The 19,287-nt window shown below is 31.4% G+C and overlaps 3 protein-coding genes across 3 annotated transcripts; 1 reads left to right on the top strand and 2 right to left on the bottom strand.

Moving 5' to 3' along the window:
* Positions 1-871: 871 nt before the first annotated feature.
* Positions 872-3,833, bottom strand: LOC114382397 (UDP-glucose 6-dehydrogenase 1-like). Its single transcript, XM_028341783.1, has 2 exons — positions 3,696-3,833; positions 872-2,561 (listed from the first exon to the last, which is right to left on the bottom strand). The coding sequence occupies exon 2, from the start codon at positions 2,539-2,541 to the stop codon at positions 1,099-1,101; it is 1,443 nt and encodes a 480-aa protein (XP_028197584.1). The 5' UTR covers positions 2,542-2,561; positions 3,696-3,833; the 3' UTR covers positions 872-1,098.
* A 4,238-nt stretch (positions 3,834-8,071) lies between these two features.
* On the top strand, positions 8,072-11,085 carry LOC114381789 (protein WVD2-like 4). The gene is made up of 8 exons (XM_028341007.1): positions 8,072-9,065; positions 9,347-9,389; positions 9,500-9,595; positions 9,704-9,823; positions 9,996-10,094; positions 10,330-10,389; positions 10,484-10,578; positions 10,682-11,085. Exons 1-8 carry the CDS (start codon positions 8,224-8,226, stop codon positions 10,797-10,799), a joined length of 1,473 nt encoding a protein of 490 aa, XP_028196808.1. The 5' UTR covers positions 8,072-8,223; the 3' UTR covers positions 10,800-11,085.
* Positions 11,086-16,562: 5,477 nt separating this feature from the next.
* Positions 16,563-18,430, bottom strand: LOC114380856 (40S ribosomal protein S19-1-like). The gene is made up of 4 exons (XM_028339941.1): positions 18,270-18,430; positions 17,391-17,481; positions 17,097-17,280; positions 16,563-16,834 (listed from the first exon to the last, which is right to left on the bottom strand). Exons 1-4 carry the CDS (start codon positions 18,351-18,353, stop codon positions 16,762-16,764), a joined length of 432 nt encoding a protein of 143 aa, XP_028195742.1. The 5' UTR covers positions 18,354-18,430; the 3' UTR covers positions 16,563-16,761.
* Positions 18,431-19,287: the final 857 nt, after the last annotated feature.

Below are 19,287 nucleotides of genomic sequence, written 5' to 3'. Positions count from 1 at the left end.
ATGGTAGCGTGATATAAATGCATTTGAATTAAATTTTAATTATTTACTATATTCATTAATATATTGTTACTGTAATTTTTTTTCACATAAGCATCTAATAAGAATCTATCTTATAATATTATTCTATTTATTAATATGATGGAGTTGTAGCCAATTGATATTGAATGCTTGTGTAAAAAGTTTTACATTAATGCATATAAAATTAGATTTAGTTTAATTTTAATGAACTATGAGTACAAGGAGTTTTTGATAATTTTCTTATCATGCTAGTTTATAATTAAATGACGATAAAAAAATTACATTGTGAACTAATGATTTCAAGATACTTTTTTGAACTGTTGGTCTGTTGTCTCAAATAAATGTTCACTTACAATATGTAGTTGGGTAGTCATGGTCTTCAACTGTGGTTAACAATAATTTCTACTTAAGTATCAGCTTTTTGATATTTTCATAATCGCGTCGAGCTTTCTATTATATTTTTTTGGTGAGGACTTACTATTATAATTTGTATCTGAACTTTAGTAATATCAGGGATTATTACGTAATTATGATTACAAGTTCAATTTAAATGTTAGATTTGATAGGATAATCTTATTAAAATGGAAGACAATACTTAACAATAAATATTAAATTGAAAAAAAAATAACTAAAATTTTTATAACAAAAATATTGAATATTTTTATTAAAAAATTACTAAAAATGATTTAGAAAGATTTAGAGTTACATGTGAAAATCATATCCCAAATTGAAATTTACATGGATGAACATACCCTTCATAACATTAAGAGCAACTTTTATGGTTGGAGTAGGTCCAAATTTTTCTCATGCAGAAATTTCCAAAACATTCATCAAACAGATATTAGCACCAAACTAATCAAATAAAAAAAATCCTTATAAACTTATAACAGCCAAACAGTATTGGATTGCAGTACAAGGAAACACAAAACATATGGCCTCGTACTTTCCCAAAATTTATACTCATTTATGCCAACTACTATGGGAAAGTGAAAAATGGCAACCAAAAAATTGTTCCAAAAAAAAAATTATTAGTAATAAAATTGAACCAAATTGAATGCCTCAATCCTTGAAATCTCTCTCTTATGCCACAGCTGGCATGTCCTTGAGCCATGGATCCAGTGGCTTCCCAATTGAGTACACAATGAAACCAATATCACGTAGCTTCTCCACATCCACAATGTTCCTTCCATCAAAAACAAATGCTGGTTTTCTCATGTTGTCATACACCTTCTGATAATCAAGAGTCTTGAACTCATCCCACTCAGTGAGAATGCAGACACCATCTGCATCCTTTGTTGCCTCGTATGCATCCCAAACCACACTAACTTTCTTCTCAGTTGTAGGACTAGTTGGCTGCAAGTGAATAGGGTGGTCCCAATCAAACTTGTTCATCCATAAATCCCTCTGAATTTGGTCCTCAGTGACTTGTGGATCATATATGCTTAGGCGTGCCTTGTCACCGAGTAGTCCCTTGCACACATCAATTGCTGGTGTCTCCCTTGTGTCCCCAGTGTCCTTCTTGAATGCAAACCCCAGAATGGCTATCTTTTTGGTTGCAACTGTGTTGAACATCGACGAAACAACACGGTTCACGAACCGGCTCTTCTGATAATCATTGATCTTGATCACTTGTTTCCAGTACTCAGCCACCTCTGGCAGGCCATTACACTCACAGATGTAGACAAGGTTCAAGATGTCCTTCTGGAAGCAGGAGCCACCAAAACCAACACTAGAATTCAGGAACTTTGGTCCAATCCTTGTGTCAGTGCCAACAGCATAGGACACTTGTGTGACATTTGCCCCAGTGGCCTCACAAAGTGCTGACATAGCATTCACAGATGAAATTCTCTGTGCCAAGAAGGCATTAGCAGCAAGCTTGGACAGTTCAGCAGACCACAGGTTTGTGGTTAGGATTCTTCCCTCAGGAACCCAATGAGCATATACATCCTTCAATGTTTGAATGGCTTTTTGGCCTTCTGGGGTCTCCCTGCCTCCAATGAGGACACGGTCCGGATTGAAAAGATCTTGGATTGCAGTTCCCTCAGCAAGGAATTCAGGGTTTGAAAGGATTTGGAACTTGATTCCCTTGCCATTGTGAGTCAAAATTTTCTCTATGGCCTCAGCAGTTTTCACAGGGACAGTGGATTTCTCCACCACAATCTTGTCACTCTTGGATACATCAGCAATCATGCGTGCTGCACTCTCCCAGTACGTTAAATCCGCGGCCTTACCGGCTCCAAGACCGCGAGTTTTTGTCGGGGTGTTGACAGAGACAAACACTATGTCTGCCTCATAGACATGTTTCTCAACATCAGTGCTGAAGAAAAGGTTCTTGCCACGACATTGCTTCACCACACCATCAAGGCCTGGCTCATAGATAGGAAGCTGGTCACTGTTCCATGCTGCAATCCGGGATTTGGAGATGTCAACAACAGCCACTTCAATGGAGGGGCACTTCAGAGCAATGACTGCCATTGTTGGACCCCCCACATATCCAGCACCAATGCAGCAAATCTTCACCATTTTTTCTTTTCTAAAACAACCTATCCAATGAGGGGTTCGAATGCATCAGTACTTAAATACAAGTATAAATTTAACATCAGATATCTCATTTTCTTTATGCGTAAATAGTCTATTCATTGACAATGTAAAAGTTTTTCACATTGTCATCTAATCACAAATTATTATGTATGGTAAGTTTGTAGACTTTTACAACGAAAAATTAAGACTCATGTCATGTCAACCATAATTTTTTATTGGTTGAGAGTGTAAAACCATGTACACTCAGTGCATAGAAATAAACTTTTTTTTTATAGTACTAACACTACATAATGAGGGGGAAGAACAATTTGCAATCATTTCTATTTTAGAGAACTATCAAACAAGGCTGTCAAGGCACATAGCTTGTCTTCAGAAGTTCAGAAAAGAATTCATACACGTTGGTGGAAAATGTGAACAGCATACGTCAAATTTATGTGAAGAATCAACAGACCAACAATGGCACAGCCTCACTGGTAAGACTAGCCAACAGAAATTACATGTTACTTTGTTCTAACAGTATACAAATGAAACCAATCTATTTCAAAATTAGAACCAACACCTTGTGGAATCTGAAAAGTGACATGGCGTCAATGAAATATGAATCAACTCATTTTCTTCTAATTATGCAGCAAGTACTCAGAAAAGAGATTAAAAGTATGCAGATCTAACAGATGCATCCAGGGGATGATGACTTGATGAAAAACTTATACATGACTATAGGTTGACCACTCAGAGACCAATCTTAAGAAAGTATTGTCGGTGGATCTAGCAATCGGTAGAGAAAAAATAAATGCTTGATATTTCTATTAATACTTTAACAACCACTGATTAGTAGATCCAATGCCATAGTGGTTCAAAACAAAGCCAATGACAGAATTGAATCAAACATAAAAGTGAACTACTTACCAAACAAGAAAGAGAAAATGGCAAAAGATCTACACACTCATACACAAATTAGAATCAAACCCATCAATCAGCAAAAACTAACTACACCCCACCATAACTATTTAAGACCAAATTTACACCCACAATGATTCAGCTCATAACATGGTACCACAGTAAAAAAAGACTTAAAATTTGACAAAATCTTGAACACAAGACACCAAATCAGGAAATGGGGTGTCAAGTAAACTTACCTGCAGAGATGAATCTCCTTGACTAGGGAAGAAAATAAGGAAGAAGAACAAACAGAAAGAGAAAAAAGCTTATTATGTGGAAGAAGTGCCAACAAAGGTTATTATAAATACTATAAGCAAATCCTGGTTTGGTAGATGTTATTACCAAAAAGGACAGGCTTTCTTTGTGAGAGAGATGTGTTTGGTGCAGAGAAGCTTTCTATTGCATTGTGGTGGGGCATTGTTCTAGAGTAAAAGAGAGGGCAATATTGGAAACATAAGTCAATTCACAGAAGTGCCCATGAACGAACATCTTCGCACGTTTCCACTTATTTTTTGTGTCTGTCTCAGATTGTGTCAACTTCAAGCAAATTGTCAATGTCACTAATCACAATCATCAACTCACCTTCTTCCTAAGACGATCTCTGACTGAGTCATGCTAAATTTTTCTGGAAATTAAATATAATAAAAGAATCTGACACTGAAAAATACAATATGTCTGGGAATTGAGTTTTTAATTCAGTTTAATAACATGGTCTTTTTTAATTGAGTTTAATAATATGGTCTGATTTATTAGTGGAATAACACTATGTTATTATTGTTGTTTGAATATAATAAATGCCTTTCGTGTGGGTTTTCTTCTTTTTATTTTTCCTTTACCTCTTTTGGTTCAAACTTAGATTTGTAACTTTTTCACTTTTCTCTGAGGAATAGTTAGTTTTTTTTATTTGAAGGCAAGAAACAGATATTTTTTTTATTAGTTATAGCTGTTTTGAGTTCTAAATTCAAAGATATGATGCTAACTACATTCTATTGGTTTCAATCCATAAGCTAAGAGACCATAACTAATAGTAATAGATACAATTTATTGTAAGAGTGTAAAAAACAAATTATATGATCATTTACAAGTTGTTATATTAGGTAAGTTTGTTAATTTTGGAGAGAATTTTTTGAATTATATAAAAAAATATTGACAATTTTATTATTTTAAATATTTGCAATATAGAATTTATTTATTAATAAAATATAATTAAATGTGATTATTTTCTAACACAACTATAAATTTAAATTTGACAATATACTTCTCCCAAAGTTAAAGAAGTTTGTATAAAGAAATAAAATTACATAATAAAACTCAAATAAAAATAATATAGTTCTCCAAAAGTCATATTGGTTACTTTAAATGACGTATTAATGATAAATTTTTATTAGTTGATTGTCAAGGATGAATCCAAAGGGGGAGGGGGCAGCTTGTCCTTTCTTAGGACCCTTTGTGTAAATATGAGGAAAAAACATTAAAATTAAAAAAAAACAGATATATATATATATAAAAGAAAAAAATAAGATTTTGAGTTGATACTTAAATTTTTTTAGTAGTAGATCATATTTCTAAATTTTTCATAAAATTAATAATAAATAGCTTTATTATTTATTAGAAGTAAAATATTTAAATAATTATGTAAAAAATATTTGATCTCCTTTTAATACAATTTTAGATTCGTCCTTATTGATTGTATAAATAAATTTATACCAAAATTATATGTATATTAAACCCTTATTGTAAAGTATTCTATAATAACACTGACTAGACACATATAGTTCAGTTGATTTAAGAATGTTCTAACTTACTTATCTAGAACTCTTAAATTTGAATCATATGCAGCTATATAAAATACTCAAAAAATTGTTGCTGCTAGATCACACTACATAATAAATTAATGATACACTCAGTTTATTGTAAAGTAATGTATAGTAAAATTAAACATAGTTACACTTGTTTACAGCTGATAGGGGGAGTGAATTAATCAAAGAAGGCCAATTTCTCTGTCTCTTTTTCCTATCACATCTCTCGCAATTCTCATTTTAAATAGCAATTATATTAAGTTATTATTTACGAAATTTGCATGGCTGGTTTATGTATAAAAAAATACGGCAAAGTTACACTTGTTTACAGCTGTTTCGCCCTTATTTTCAACATATTTCTTAAGCATATTTATTTTAATTTTTAATATGTTAAAATCACAATATACTTAAATTAAACTTAAAATATGTACCATAAAAATAAAATTAATAATAAATATGTTCTTACTTAATTTCTTTAAAAGAGCCTTTTTCATTCCATTTCTTTTTATAATATATAGTTGGATTTAATTTTTTTTATTTTCTTTTACAATAAGTGACAACCTCGTAAACCTTGAATTTTGTTATCATGCTTATGTTAATATGCTAAATACAAACCGATCGATTTCCATTTTTCTATTTTGAAAAATTAACGGAGCAACCTGAATTAAATCTAGTTATGTCATCTTCTTTAGAAAAGCAAGTTACTACAACAATCTCAAAATATAATTATTGTTAGGGGTTCCATGAGCAGGACTATCCTGTGCGCTTAGCAAGATCTAGGTTAAAATATTATGATTTTACGAAATTGAAGCACATAGTGCAAACTTCAAAATCAAGGATGCACTTTGCTTCAAAAGTTAGAAAATGTTGAGTGCGCCTGAAGCTAGAAGGAGGAAACAACCAACAACTCAAATATATATAAGCTGAAAGAAACAAGAATTATGATGAGAAGATCTGGTCGTGATGCCTTAAGCAACTGTGTAAGGTACGAAAATAAAAGCTAATAAATATAAAATAAGAGTTTTTACAGTACCCTCATTAATTTAGGAGATTTTGATACTTTTGTTTTTCAATCAATTATAATCAAGTTACATTATTTTTACATTTAATGATAATTTTATTATATATATATCAATTTTTAATCCCTGCATAATTAAAATATTAAAAAAAAAACTTTTCTCTGTGTATCTTTCTCAAGGTCTAAGCGTTTAAAGTGCATCCAATAATCAATCTTTATGAGAAATAATACCTTTTAATATGTTGTTACTCCCACACAAATAAAAATTTGTAATTAACTTGCACATCACACACTATGATTGCACTTAAAGCTAAAAGCCAAATTTGATGGATGAATTTCGTGTAGTACACACGGCACAGAAGAGTATCCGAGTATGCAAAGGCTGGTTGAGATTTGAGGATAATAAGAGTAATGAGAGAATGCATTCTCTTTGATATACTCTTTTGATTATACTCTCGATGATTAACTAAAATTTGTTGAGTGATTTTGTGGGTTTCATATGTTATTTAATGAGTTTTTTTTCTTGATTTTATAACTTTTAATAAATTCTAACTAATAATAATGGAGTGAGTTAGAAAAATATGTTAGAGAATTGTGTTGCTAATACTTTCAAAGTAATGCTATATCTACATTCCATTTTTCAATGTAAATATCTTATTAATATTATATTTATTTACATATCATAGTTAAATTCATTTTCTTATATCTCCTTCTCTCACTAGGTGTTAAATATGGAGGTATTTTTTTAATCATTTTTATATTAATAATTGGTAGGATTGAATTGGTAAATAATGAGTGTGGGTTGGACTCAAAGTCCAATCAGCTTAACATGACATATTAATCTAAAGGAAAAAAATCAACACATCAAGTGTCAATTGAAGTTAATATCAAAGTATAAGACTATTATAACATACTTAAGAATAAGGAAGTCTATCTCGACTTAGAATATGCCATAGCGTTTTGCTTTAAAATAGGCTAAGATTTTGTCTATGAGGTGTTGAACTCATTTAAACTTATATTTACTCAATTTATATTGTATTCGTTATTATTTTTTTACCCTAAAAAATTTAAAACTAATTTTAGTTGTTTCAAATTTTCTACTCCTCAAAATCAAATCAAAGCAAATCAAATAAACCCCTGACCCCTTTTGTCCAAAAAAAAATCGATACATATATATATATATATATATATATATATAATAAAATTTTAATAAAGTTAATTAGTTATTTTAAACCAAATAAAACTATTTAAACTTATATTAGACCCAATTTATACCAACAATTATTTTTTCTACATCCAATAAATCTCAAGTGTCACCTCCTTTTCGGTTCGAATAGGATAATCCAAAATATAAAATTATATTTCAGGTTAATCCTTCTAAAATGGTAAGACAGTGGTGCTTGAAGTATCCAAATATATCTATTAGAATCAAATTGTATCATTTCACAGATTTAATACACAAAAATGAAATCTTTAGAAAACTTAAATTACCAAAATAAAATAATTTAAAAAACATAATAGACTCTTGACACCAAATTCGTCCAATTAATTTTAATGGTTTTTTAGCAAAAACTTTAATATTTAAAAGAAGAAAAGCTGTATACAAAAATTATTATTTAATCACATAATTATCAAATGTGATCAGCAATAAACTTGGCCCATGATAAATATAACGGTCCAAACCCTAAATAAAAACAGAATTTCAAATCACGGGTATAAAAAACCTAACTCACACGAAAACTAGCCGTTACAACAAACAGCGCCTCTCTCGCTCTCTCTCTCTCTCTCTCTAGATTCCTCTCTACTCAAAAAATTCTCACTCTGTTTCATTTTCAGAACTCCAAATCCAATTCAATCAATTCCATTTTCAACTCTCTCTGATTCTCAGAACCAATATCGATTCCGAAAATGGCCCTAGCAAGCACCAACACCGATCAATCCACAACCACCACTGCTTCAAAGAAACCCTCAAAAAAATCTGAGAATCTGAACCCTAACGTGCCTCATCATCGAAGCCCTTCTTCAAAGTCCCCTGCTTTGCGATCTTCCAAGTCCAGTACCAGCAACCCAATTGCGCAATCCCCGCAGAACAAGATCCGGCAGAAGAAGTTTGTGGTGGCGAAGAAGAAGAAGAAGAATCAGAAGGGTACTCAAAACGACGCCTTTTCGTGCAAGTCCAAACACAAAGGTGGTGCCAAGTGTGTTTGTGTGGCGTACCAGACTCTGAGGGCTTCTCAGGAAGAGTTTTTCCTCAAAGAGAAGAAGGATTGTGATTGTGATTTTGACGAAGAAGAAGAAAGAGAAGCAAAAGCTGAGAATGCTATTGAAATCAATGGAACAAAAAGTGAAACAGTGGCAGATGAAGAAAATGAAGAAATGGAGGGTGGTTCTACTGTGAAACGAAGGAGAGAGAGGGATAGGTTGTTGGAAGAGGCAAGGAATAGTGTTCCTGAAAATGGGTTTGGGAGGGTTATGCATTTGGTCAAGGCTTTTGAGAAGCTTCTCACTATACCTAAGAGTTCAAAGGAGAAAGATCACAAGGAGGAGCATGATAATGAGCATGAAGAGAAAGAGAATAAGAGCAAGGTGATGAAATGGGCATTGCCAGGGTTGCAATTTCAACAACATACTAAGGCACTTAAAGCAAGTACTGAAGATGCTTCCGGTTCTGGTTCTTCTTCTTTTTGTTGTACTTCTGATTTGGGCCAAGGGATTTCAGTTTCTTCGTCTTGGGATTTTAGCCGTGCAAGGTTTGGCTTTTGGCTCTATTTTGATTAGATTAAGGGCAAAGCTTAGATGTAGTTCCTTAGGTGCTTTTGGTGCACAGTATTGTGATTAGATTAAGGATAAAACTTCTCCAATCAAAATTAGAGTTTTACTTCAGTAATCCTCTCTGTGTTAAAGGTCAACATTGATTCTTAAGGAACTTCAATTCTGACTGTAGAATAGCACTAAACACACCTATGGATGCGCTCACTTTTCTTGATTTGTGTGTCGTTTGTTATTATTTTGGTTTTTGTTGGTGCTGCAGTGTGTCTAGTAGGAATTCTGGGGGTAGAAGGAGCAGGAGAAATGTAAGACTTTAGATGCTGTTTTTATTATATGATTAAGTGCTAATGAAGAGTGGTTAATGATTCACCAATGGGATTTTGAGTTTTGAGTTTTATTGATTGGGTTTCTTCAGAGCTCGGAGTCATCTGGGACTTTTGGTGGGAGGAGGTGGAAGCAGAAGGAGAAGCTAAAAGTTACCAGGCAAAAACCATTCAAGTTAAGGACTGAGGTAGTTTATGAGAAATGATTGGTTATCAAGGCAGTTTTTGTTTTTAATTTTTCATTGACTTTGGAGTTTGGAGAGTAACATTTTTATGGAATGACAATGATACTGTAGCATAGGGGAAAGTTGAAAGAGGAAGAGTTGGTGAAGAAAGTACAAGAGATGATGGCTGAAGAAGAGAAGATGAGGATACCAATTGCACAGGGTATTCCGAGGACAACAGATGAACCTGAGGTGAGGTCATTTTTTCATGCAAGTACTTAGCTTGGGGTCCATATGACAGATTTGGCCTCATGTTTTCTTAGCTTAATATCACTCTTTTGGTGTCACTTGTTACAGTGCTAGTCATGTTTAATTGTAATGAATTACTTAGCATAATATCACTCTTTGGTGCCACTTGTTACAGTGCTTGTTAAAACCTACAGTTAAAGAAAGCACAAGGCCTATTGACCTAAAGCTTCATAGTGATATTCGGGCAATTGATCGTGCTGAATTTGACCAACAGGTGCTTCTTTCATCCATTTCCCCCTTTCTCTTTATTTTTATTACCTAGTATTTTCTTTGGTTTTATACATTATAAAATGTAATCTTTTGTGGGTCTACATACTATTACTACTGGTCTTCATGAATCATGGTTTTAACTACCGAATTCAATTGAGCTACTGATATCATTTGGGAAAAATACGATTGTTGAAAACACAACCAAGTATCTTTCATTTGTTGGATGTTTAATTGTGTAGGTGGCAGAAAAAATGAACTTCACAGAACAACTCAAGTTGGAAAAGGAAAGACAACATAAGGTACACTATCTACTACCTTTCTAAACATGCTTCCATGGAAAAAGGCATGCACTGAGTTAAACATTGATGCCTTGTACTTCACTCCCTTGTGTAGTTAGAAGAAGAAGAAGAAATCAAGAGGTTGAGGAAGGAACTCATTCCTAAAGCTCAACCAATGCCTTATTTTGACAGACCATTTGTCCCAAGGAGGTAATGAACTCATTCTTTTTGCAAGGTCTGTCTCATTTGTTCCATTGTTCTCTTTAGAAGGTGTCTCACTATTATAGTATTATTATTCTTTCTCTATTGCAAGGTCAACGAAGCATCCAACCATACCTAGAGAACCCAAGTTCCACATACCCCAACATAAGAAGATCAAGTGTTTGGTGTCAAGGAATGACATGAACCGCTACTCCTCCTATCTCAACTAATCTTCCAATGGTCATTTGCTGATATGAAATCAATGAATGCTTTCATTTCTCCATCATTCTCTCCACAATTCAATTTTTTACATGGGCAACTCAATATATAGTTGCAAATTCTTTTTTACCAAGTATATTTTAGTACACATACTGTGACTCCAGGAGCATCACAGTTGGATATAGATGGTCGTTGCCAAGTATCTTCCTTTCATTGAAATGAAATGAATTTACTTTGGTTTTTTTTTTTTTGTGAATTTGTTATTAATTCAATTATAGAGAGAACAAGAGAATTCATTACCTCCTTGTTACACACTTACACCCCTGATTATCATTATAAAAATGCAAATCAATGGTAGTGTATTAAGATATTATATAAAAAAATACAAATTAATGTGTTACAAACAAGTTCAAAATTTTCTTAAAAAAATAAAATACGTTCAAATTAATAATAAGTTTTTTTATATTATTCTATAGCTTTTTTTTCAATATTTATACATAAAGTTAGACTATATGTATCAATGTTCAAAAAATAAATAAAAAAGGCTACATTAGCAATAATGTCAATGTTGTTTAAGATTACAAGGCATTTTAGGTAAAAGATTAAGACTTAAATATGTTTTTGTTCGTATAAGTTAAATTAGTATTTTTTATTTTTTTGTTCCTATATAAGTTTATTTTTCTAGTTTTGATTTTATAAAATTTTTTTGTTCATTTTTAGTCTTTATAAATTTGTGTCTTTTCAATTTTAGTCTCTTTAATGTTTCAATGTTTTCATTTATAATTATTATAAATTTGTGTTTATAAGGATCAAAATTGAAAAAATATAAATATATAAGACAAAAAAATGAGCAAAATATTTTTACAAGGACAAAAATTACAAAAACATCAACTTAGAAGGATTAAAACCAGAAAAATAAATTTATAAGGACCAAAAATAAAAAAATATTAACTTCTGGACTAAAAACATATTTAACCTAAAGCTTAAACATAGAATTTACTCTTTATACGTGTTTCAATTCTCAATTCGATTCATATATGTAGAAATTTATTAAATATGCTCCTATAGAATACGCTACACATGTGGAAAGAATGTATAAGAAAGTTATACTAGGAACTAAACTGATAACATTTGTACATATAGATACTGAATTTTGTGCTTCTTTTGTAGGAATCAAATTAAGAATGTGTATAGGCATAGTCAATAAAAATTTGCAATTATAAACTAAAATTAAAAATATATTTAAACCAAAGATTAAACATATATTTTAGTCTCTATATGTGTTGTAATTCTCAATTTGATTCATATATGGAGAAATTTAATAAATATGTCCTTATAGAATAGGCTACACATACAGGGACTAAGTTAAGAATGGATGAAAAATTTAACCATAGTAGGAACTAAACCGATAGCATTTGTACACATAGAGATTGAATTTGGTCCTTCTTTTGCAGAAGCCAAATTAAGAATGTGTATAGGCATAATCAATAAAAATTTACAATTATAAACTAAAAATAAAAATAAAATAAAGCAATATATTTGATTTGTTGCATATATTCTAATATCAATAGAAAGAGAACATAGTGCACAGCACAGCCAGTGAAAGAAATTGGAAGGATTAAAGAAAAAAAAAAAAGAAGCAAAGCAGAGTAGAGCCCGTTTTTTCAATAAATAATAATAATAATAATAATAATAAAAAGGTGAGAGTGTAGTTTTGTGACAGGTGGACTATTTTTTGGTGGCCAGACAATTTTATAGATACTATTGATAAGTGATATTGTATTTTATATTATTAACTTTTTTTTATAAAAAAGACCGGAGTTAGTATATATCACTCTAGTTAATTCACTAGACAATTACCCAAATACATTAAGCAAGATTAAAATTTAATCAGATTGAGAAATTTTGATATACTAAAGTTGAATATTGTTGCGAAAATAAAGGAGGAATGCTTGGGGTTCAAGAAGTAGGGTATAGTGGATGTACTATTAGATAAGAGATATGTCTGGTCTGGGTCAAAGGTTGGAACTTGGAAGAAAAGGAGAGGAATCACAAAGCACTAATTGGAACAACAGGAAAATATTTTATCTAAAATAATTAAGTATCCTATTTTTTGTTACAGATAGTTTTGTTTACTTTTTTATATGTATTTTACAAATTTGCATTGTTAATTGATCGTGCTTAATTAGTTTTTATTTTACAAATCTCCTAACATATTATTGGTACTAGTAAAATTAGATTCAAATCTCTTAAAAACATCTTTATTGAAATGCTCACATGAATGCTTAATTTTAAGTAACGTTATTTTACTTTTTTTCTATTAAAACAGATTATATAGAATTGTTTATATAAGCAATGGTTGCTTAGAATTGTTTATATAAGCCACAGTTGTTTAACAACATTTGTATTATAAATAACATATTTTTCAAGTATTGTATGACTCATAAAATTAAGTTAAGCATTTATTTTAGGAATCTTAACATTTGACATTTGAGTGAATTTTCATAAAATATTTAAATCTATATAGAATTGTAAAACCCACAAAATTAAAATAAATAACTCATCTAAATTATGTATTGTAGATTTAGACACAAATAATAAACTTTTATATGGACCTATGGTACCTTAAGAAAAATATGAATTCATAATGGCATACTATCATTGTTAACATTGACTTGTGATTTAGGTGTGAATAATGAACTTTTATACAAGAACAAGAAAAATTAACATATACTGCATAGCTTTTGGTTTTTTAGATCAATTTTCCGATTTAAAACAGTTTGATTTGCTTTTGAACACCCCAACCCCAGTACCCATATGCTGTTCTTGTTGAGCATTAATTTCCTATTCTATTGCTTTTCTCCACTAGTTTTCTTAACGGGTCAGGAAAAAAATCCTTGCTGAGAAGGGGCAATCATCACTTCAATCCATATCATTCAATATAATGTGGGAGATTGGAGAAGATAATGCATTGAGAACTTATCAAAACCTTAAGACCAAAACTCCAAACTAGAATAAAAGTTTTTCTTTCCACAAACTAGAATAAAGGTTAAAAAATTGTAAAAGTCTCAGCAAACAATACTTAATTTTTCCTTAATAAAAAAACAAAAATCCTAGAATATGCATAATCAGTTCTCAATAACATGTTTGATCAAGCAGCAACCACTAGAAGTGATTTTCCTGCCTCAAAAAAAAAAATTGAAACACAAGTATGTCCTCAAGAGTTTATGCAATATACAGATGGAGTCAATCTCAATCTAAACGAACGTGACTCTTCAAAGTATTCAACAGGGAAGTATTTGGTCTTTTCTGCTTACACGATATTGTGTTACAAGGGAATTCATTTCCAATAGTGTGGGCACATCGAGATTCTATCAAACTACTGAATTCATTTTCAATATTGTTGATTTGTGATACAACTTATAAATATCGTCTTCTGCTGTTGGAAATTGTTGTCACATCAATAAACATGGCTTTCATTATTGTCTTTACTTATTTAAGTTATGAGAGAATGGATAATTTTGAAGCACTTTCTCTATGTTCAATTATTTGACTCGGAAGGAAGACAGTTGAAATTAATAACCTTTTTGTATGTTGAATGTGGCCCAGTACCCGAAGCGAAGTGGATGACCATTCCTGACATGGGTTATGTCATTGTTAGTCGATATAATGTTGCATTGGTCCACTTATCTAGGTTGCAAAGTTGGATCTTCTTTTCACTTAGGAGTTTCACGTCAGTTGCATCCTGTCTTATTGCAATTGGATTTGTTCATGGAAATCACTTTATGTAGGTATACATTATCCACTAAAGACACCATTTACTTTTGTAAGTTAATGTTAATTTATTCGCTAACTCAAACTTTTGTATGATAATGTAGCTTTTTTTAATGGATAATTGTCTCTTACCTCTTGTTGTACCACAATAGAGAAGATATTACATACTCAAAGCTCGTTCATGGTAAAAGCCTTGCATGAAATGCATTCAAACTTTCAACTAAATACAATTTCTATCAACTAGAGGATCTCAATATATAATAAATTTTTCTAAGGATTGAAATAATTTTAAGCATTCAATATGTATCCAATTAATTTTATGGATGTGTACCTCAATATGTAATAGATATTTTTATGAAATTTCATTTAATACATCAGTTTTTCTCTCTACGAAACATATCTATGTAACTATTAGAAAAACAAACAAAAAATGTAGAATGAAAATATGATTTCATTGCACGGTGTACAGCAAAATCATACTTCCATTGTACAATTTTTTACAAAAAAAAAAATTATACAACGAAATCACGATTTTGTTATGCAACTTTTTTCTGTAAAAAGATGCAATAAAAGTATGATTGTGTTGTATACTGTGCAACGGAATTCCGTTGCACGTGTCATATTTATCTCCCCTGCATTTTATATTTTTTCCTTTACCCTCAATACATAAAGAAATTGCAATCTCATTATGTTTTTTTATGTGTCTCTCTAATGCAGTGGAATCGTGATTCTGTTTTGCCTTCAGGATGAAGGTAAATTTAAAATTTTTGAATGATGGTAGAGACCAATAACAATTTGGTTGAGACCAATAGCAACCATAGTGGTTTGAACAATTCGGACCATTTAGATCTCCATGAATGCTATTGTTGAAGAAATGGTAGATATGGCCAAAATGAGAACGTGGACGTGGATTAACGTGTAAAAACATTGTTAATATTACATCCGAACCAATAGATATCTTTAACCATCTAACTACGCACACTAAGATTATTAATTCACTAGAATATCTGCACAATATATTCACTCAACACAAAGCGATGCTTTAACTACAAGTTTTCAAACATCATAAACATCATGTTTTATTCAAAATTTAGTCTCTTCAAATCAGGAAAGTCAACCTTAATTGTTTTTTGACATTAGCCTCTTTAAATAAATAAAAAAGGTCATGCACCTTTATGTTTTTTGGTATCATTGGTTGATTTGCTTTTGTTTTGTTTTAGATATTAATCCTTCTATTTTATTTATCTATTCAGAGTCTCTTCAATTCAGGAAAGATCATGTACCTTTATGTTTTTCGGCATTAGATACTTAGAGGCACATTGTAGCGGTCCTTGTTAGATACTTAGAGTTTATGGTTAAGATGAAGTTCTTCACAATCTTGCATTGTGCTGGGACTATTTGAAGTGCTTAAATGCACAACAAGAACACAAAGGAAAAGCCGTAGGACTTAATTTGTGAAAATTTCATATGCTTTAGTTTATTTTGGAAAGCAACTTCTATCAAATTACCTTACAAACCATTCCAATTAATTAGTCATCCAATATCCAGAAAAACTAACATAAATTAATAAGCAGTTTGAGTTGGTTTAATTCAGTTTTTGCCTGATCAGCTTTTGGTTTTTACGGTTTTAACAGTTAGATTTGCTTTTGAACACCCGTAGTACCCACGTTCAGTTCTTTTGAGCATTAATTTTTATCAGATAAAATATAATTTTAATCTCGTTACTTTTAATAAAAACTTATACTAATCCCAATCTTTAACTTTGATCAATTTGATAACTAAAATTTATGAAGGTTAAAATTCGGGGACTAGGGGAATAAAATCAAGTTTCACTGAAAATACAAGGGGGCTGAAAATATATCGTTATTCTATTGCTTTTCTCCACTAGTTTTCTTAAAAGAACAGTGCAATAGAGGGATCGGAAAACGGGTCAGGAAAAAACCCTTGCTGAGAAAGGACAGGCATCACTTTTGTCCATATCGCTCAATATAATGTGGAGATTGGAGAAGATAATGCATTGAAAACTTGTATCAAAACCGTAAGACCAAAACTCCAAACTAGAATAAAGGTTAAACATTTAACAAAAAACAAATTGTAATATTCTCAGCAAACAATACTTAATTTTTCCTTGATACCATCTACTGATAAGCAAACATAAATCCTAGAATATGCATCATCAGTTCTCAAAAAGATGTTCAATCAGGCAGCAACCACAATTCGCCCAGCAACTTGATCAAGATCCCTTCGACCACTAGATGTGATTTTCCTACCTCTGCAATTAAAATAAAAGGCACAGAAAGCTTTGACTACTAAGTATAGAATAAGCATACAATGTGCTTAACAAATACTGAAAGAAACAATGAAATGAAAACAATCAATTGGTGTCTCCAACTTCATGTCAACGCAAGGTCTTTTGAATCAACCTAGCAATTAAATGAAGCACAAGTATATCCTCAATCCTAAAGTTAAAATACCTAGCAATTGTTCCATTAGCATTTTTGGCATTTAAGAATTAATATCACAACACAACTTACCCTTTTGTATCAATCTCAACAATGCTCATGTTTTGCAATTGTTGCAGAATGTGTCTTGCAATAGCCCCACTGCTCTTGCAGAAATGTGGGGGACGGCTTCCATTTCTCTTGCTTCCACCATAGATCCTCTGGAAAGCCCCAACACCAAGACCGCCTCTCAAATAAATCTTTCTTGCCATTGAGGCTGTAACCAAGGTTGAACACCATTAGTTTAAAAGTAAATATGACAAAAATATTTACCAACAAAAATGTGTAGAATCTGCCAAACTTGCACTTAGTGAAGTGTAAACTCACCAGCCCTAACATAATACCAGTCAGGATCATATGGAGCCAATTCCTTAAATTTTGCTGTTTTTACAATATCAGTCCACTCAGGAAGCTCCATCTGTTGACAACCACACACAAATCAACTGTTAGAATGGAAAATATAACCTTCAAGTTCAAATGTCAATAACTTAGCACTTAATTACTTCACTCAAGTAAACACATAAACTTGTTACAAGCAACATTAATAGGCATTCACAGAAGCACCAAAGCAACACAATTCAACTTCAAATTAAGAAGCCAAAAAACAAATAGCAGACACCATTCTGGACTAAGGAATGAAAAATCAAAGCCATCAAATACCATCTTCCATACACCACTATGCAACAAACAGTGTTTCCCCAATTTCCTACCCACCAAACAGCACACATGGATTAATATTCAAGGTTTTATAAAATGGTCCGCTACCACAATTGCACTCACACACCATCAAGGTTTTTGAGATCTCCACTACCGCAATTGCAGCCACATTTGAAAACAAATTTGCAACCACAATTTAAAACATATTAATATTACATCCAAAACAATGGTTAACCTAAATCATCTACTTACCCTCATTGAGAATATGATTCACCAGAATATCTGCACAACAATGGATTCATTCAACACAAAGCCGGGTCGTAACTAGTAACTACGATTTTCCGCTCATCATAAACACAAGCTCAAGCAAAAAGAAATTACTATCATTACTACTAATTCGAAGCGCGTGCAACCCAAACACAAAACAAAAACAAAACGTAAAGCAACACAAACGACCCAAATGAACAAGAGCATTGAAAAGCGAAGAAAGAGTGGAAATTCGAGAGACCCAGAAAGAGAAAACGATGACAGAGATGGCAAAAATTGAACCTTGCCGGAACGCTTGAGATGGGAGGCGTAAGCCTTCACGAAATCGTGAGGCGAAACATCCTTCACGGTCCTCGCGGTTGCCATTGATGAATCAAAGAGAAAAGTGGTTATCTCAGAAACTCAATTTCTCTCTGCGTAGGCGAAAGGGCATGACACTTTTTCAGGGTTCTTATATAAATTGATCTCAAAATTAGGGTTTCCGCTTCTTTTCGGGTCATGCCTGACCCGGTTCTAAGCCTAAGCCCATTGGGCTTCACTTCGTTCGAACTTATGTGTCCAGCAGCCAAGTCTCAATTTTCCTTATTTATTTTCTTTTTTTTATGAACGGCTAAATTCCTTCTTTCCTTAGTACTCATTTTGTGAATGGGAAAATATACACTAGTCCATCAATTTGTTAGACAATGACAATTAGGTCTGCACAAAATAAAAAATAAAAATTTTATTCTAAATGTATAAAAAATACGAACTAATCATATCGTTAAATCAAATAATTGTGTTTACGTGACACCTTTTACAATAATATAGTCAATAGACATCACATGTTAAAAAATTAATTTTTTAAGTTAGTATCTGAACTTAACAACTTATTATCATTTTAGTCCTTAAACTTGATTAATTCTTGACATATTGATCCTAAACTTAATTACGTTCTATTACTTTGATGCCCAAAAATATTTTTAAATTTTTAATTATGTCTCACACTACATATGAATTATTAGCATAATAATAATAAATGACATTTATTTACAGTAATAATAATTATTTATGGTGATATAAATTAAATGAAAAATAATTATCAGGTATAGAAATAAGAAATATTATATTTTGTATTTAAAATCATTATTAATTTATTTATTATATTTTATTAAATTGAAGTTATGAAAAATAAAATTATAATAATGACAAACATCAGTATAACTAAACTGAAAATAAATAAACATATAAAAATTAAATTTAGTTTTTATAAGAATTAAATTAAAAATGTATATTACATAAAGAATAAAATATATTTTTAATC

The sequence above is a fragment of the Glycine soja genome, chromosome 13 (genome assembly GCF_004193775.1).
Source record: "Glycine soja cultivar W05 chromosome 13, ASM419377v2, whole genome shotgun sequence".
Lineage (NCBI taxonomy): Eukaryota > Viridiplantae > Streptophyta > Magnoliopsida > Fabales > Fabaceae > Glycine > Glycine soja.
The sequence above is the reverse complement of the archived record's forward strand: the minus strand, read 5'-3'. Positions and strand labels throughout refer to the sequence as shown.

Coding starts and splice junctions, on each gene's coding strand:
- LOC114382397 (XM_028341783.1), bottom strand. CDS start 2,541: ATGGTGAAGATTTGCTGCATTGGTGCTGGATATGTGGGGGGTCCAACA.
- LOC114381789 (XM_028341007.1), top strand. CDS start 8,224: ATGGCCCTAGCAAGCACCAACACCGATCAATCCACAACCACCACTGCT. Junction 9,390..9,499: donor GTAGAAGGAGCAGGAGAAAT/GTAAGACTTTAG, acceptor GGGTTTCTTCAG/AGCTCGGAGTCATCTGGGAC. Junction 9,596..9,703: donor CATTCAAGTTAAGGACTGAG/GTAGTTTATGAG, acceptor ATGATACTGTAG/CATAGGGGAAAGTTGAAAGA.
- LOC114380856 (XM_028339941.1), bottom strand. CDS start 18,353: ATGGCAACCGCGAGGACCGTGAAGGATGTTTCGCCTCACGATTTCGTG. Junction 17,482..18,269: donor ATCTCAAGCGTTCCGGCAAG/GTTCAATTTTTG, acceptor GGTTGTCAACAG/ATGGAGCTTCCTGAGTGGAC. Junction 17,281..17,390: donor CTGGTATTATGTTAGGGCTG/GTGAGTTTACAC, acceptor CCTTGGTTACAG/CCTCAATGGCAAGAAAGATT.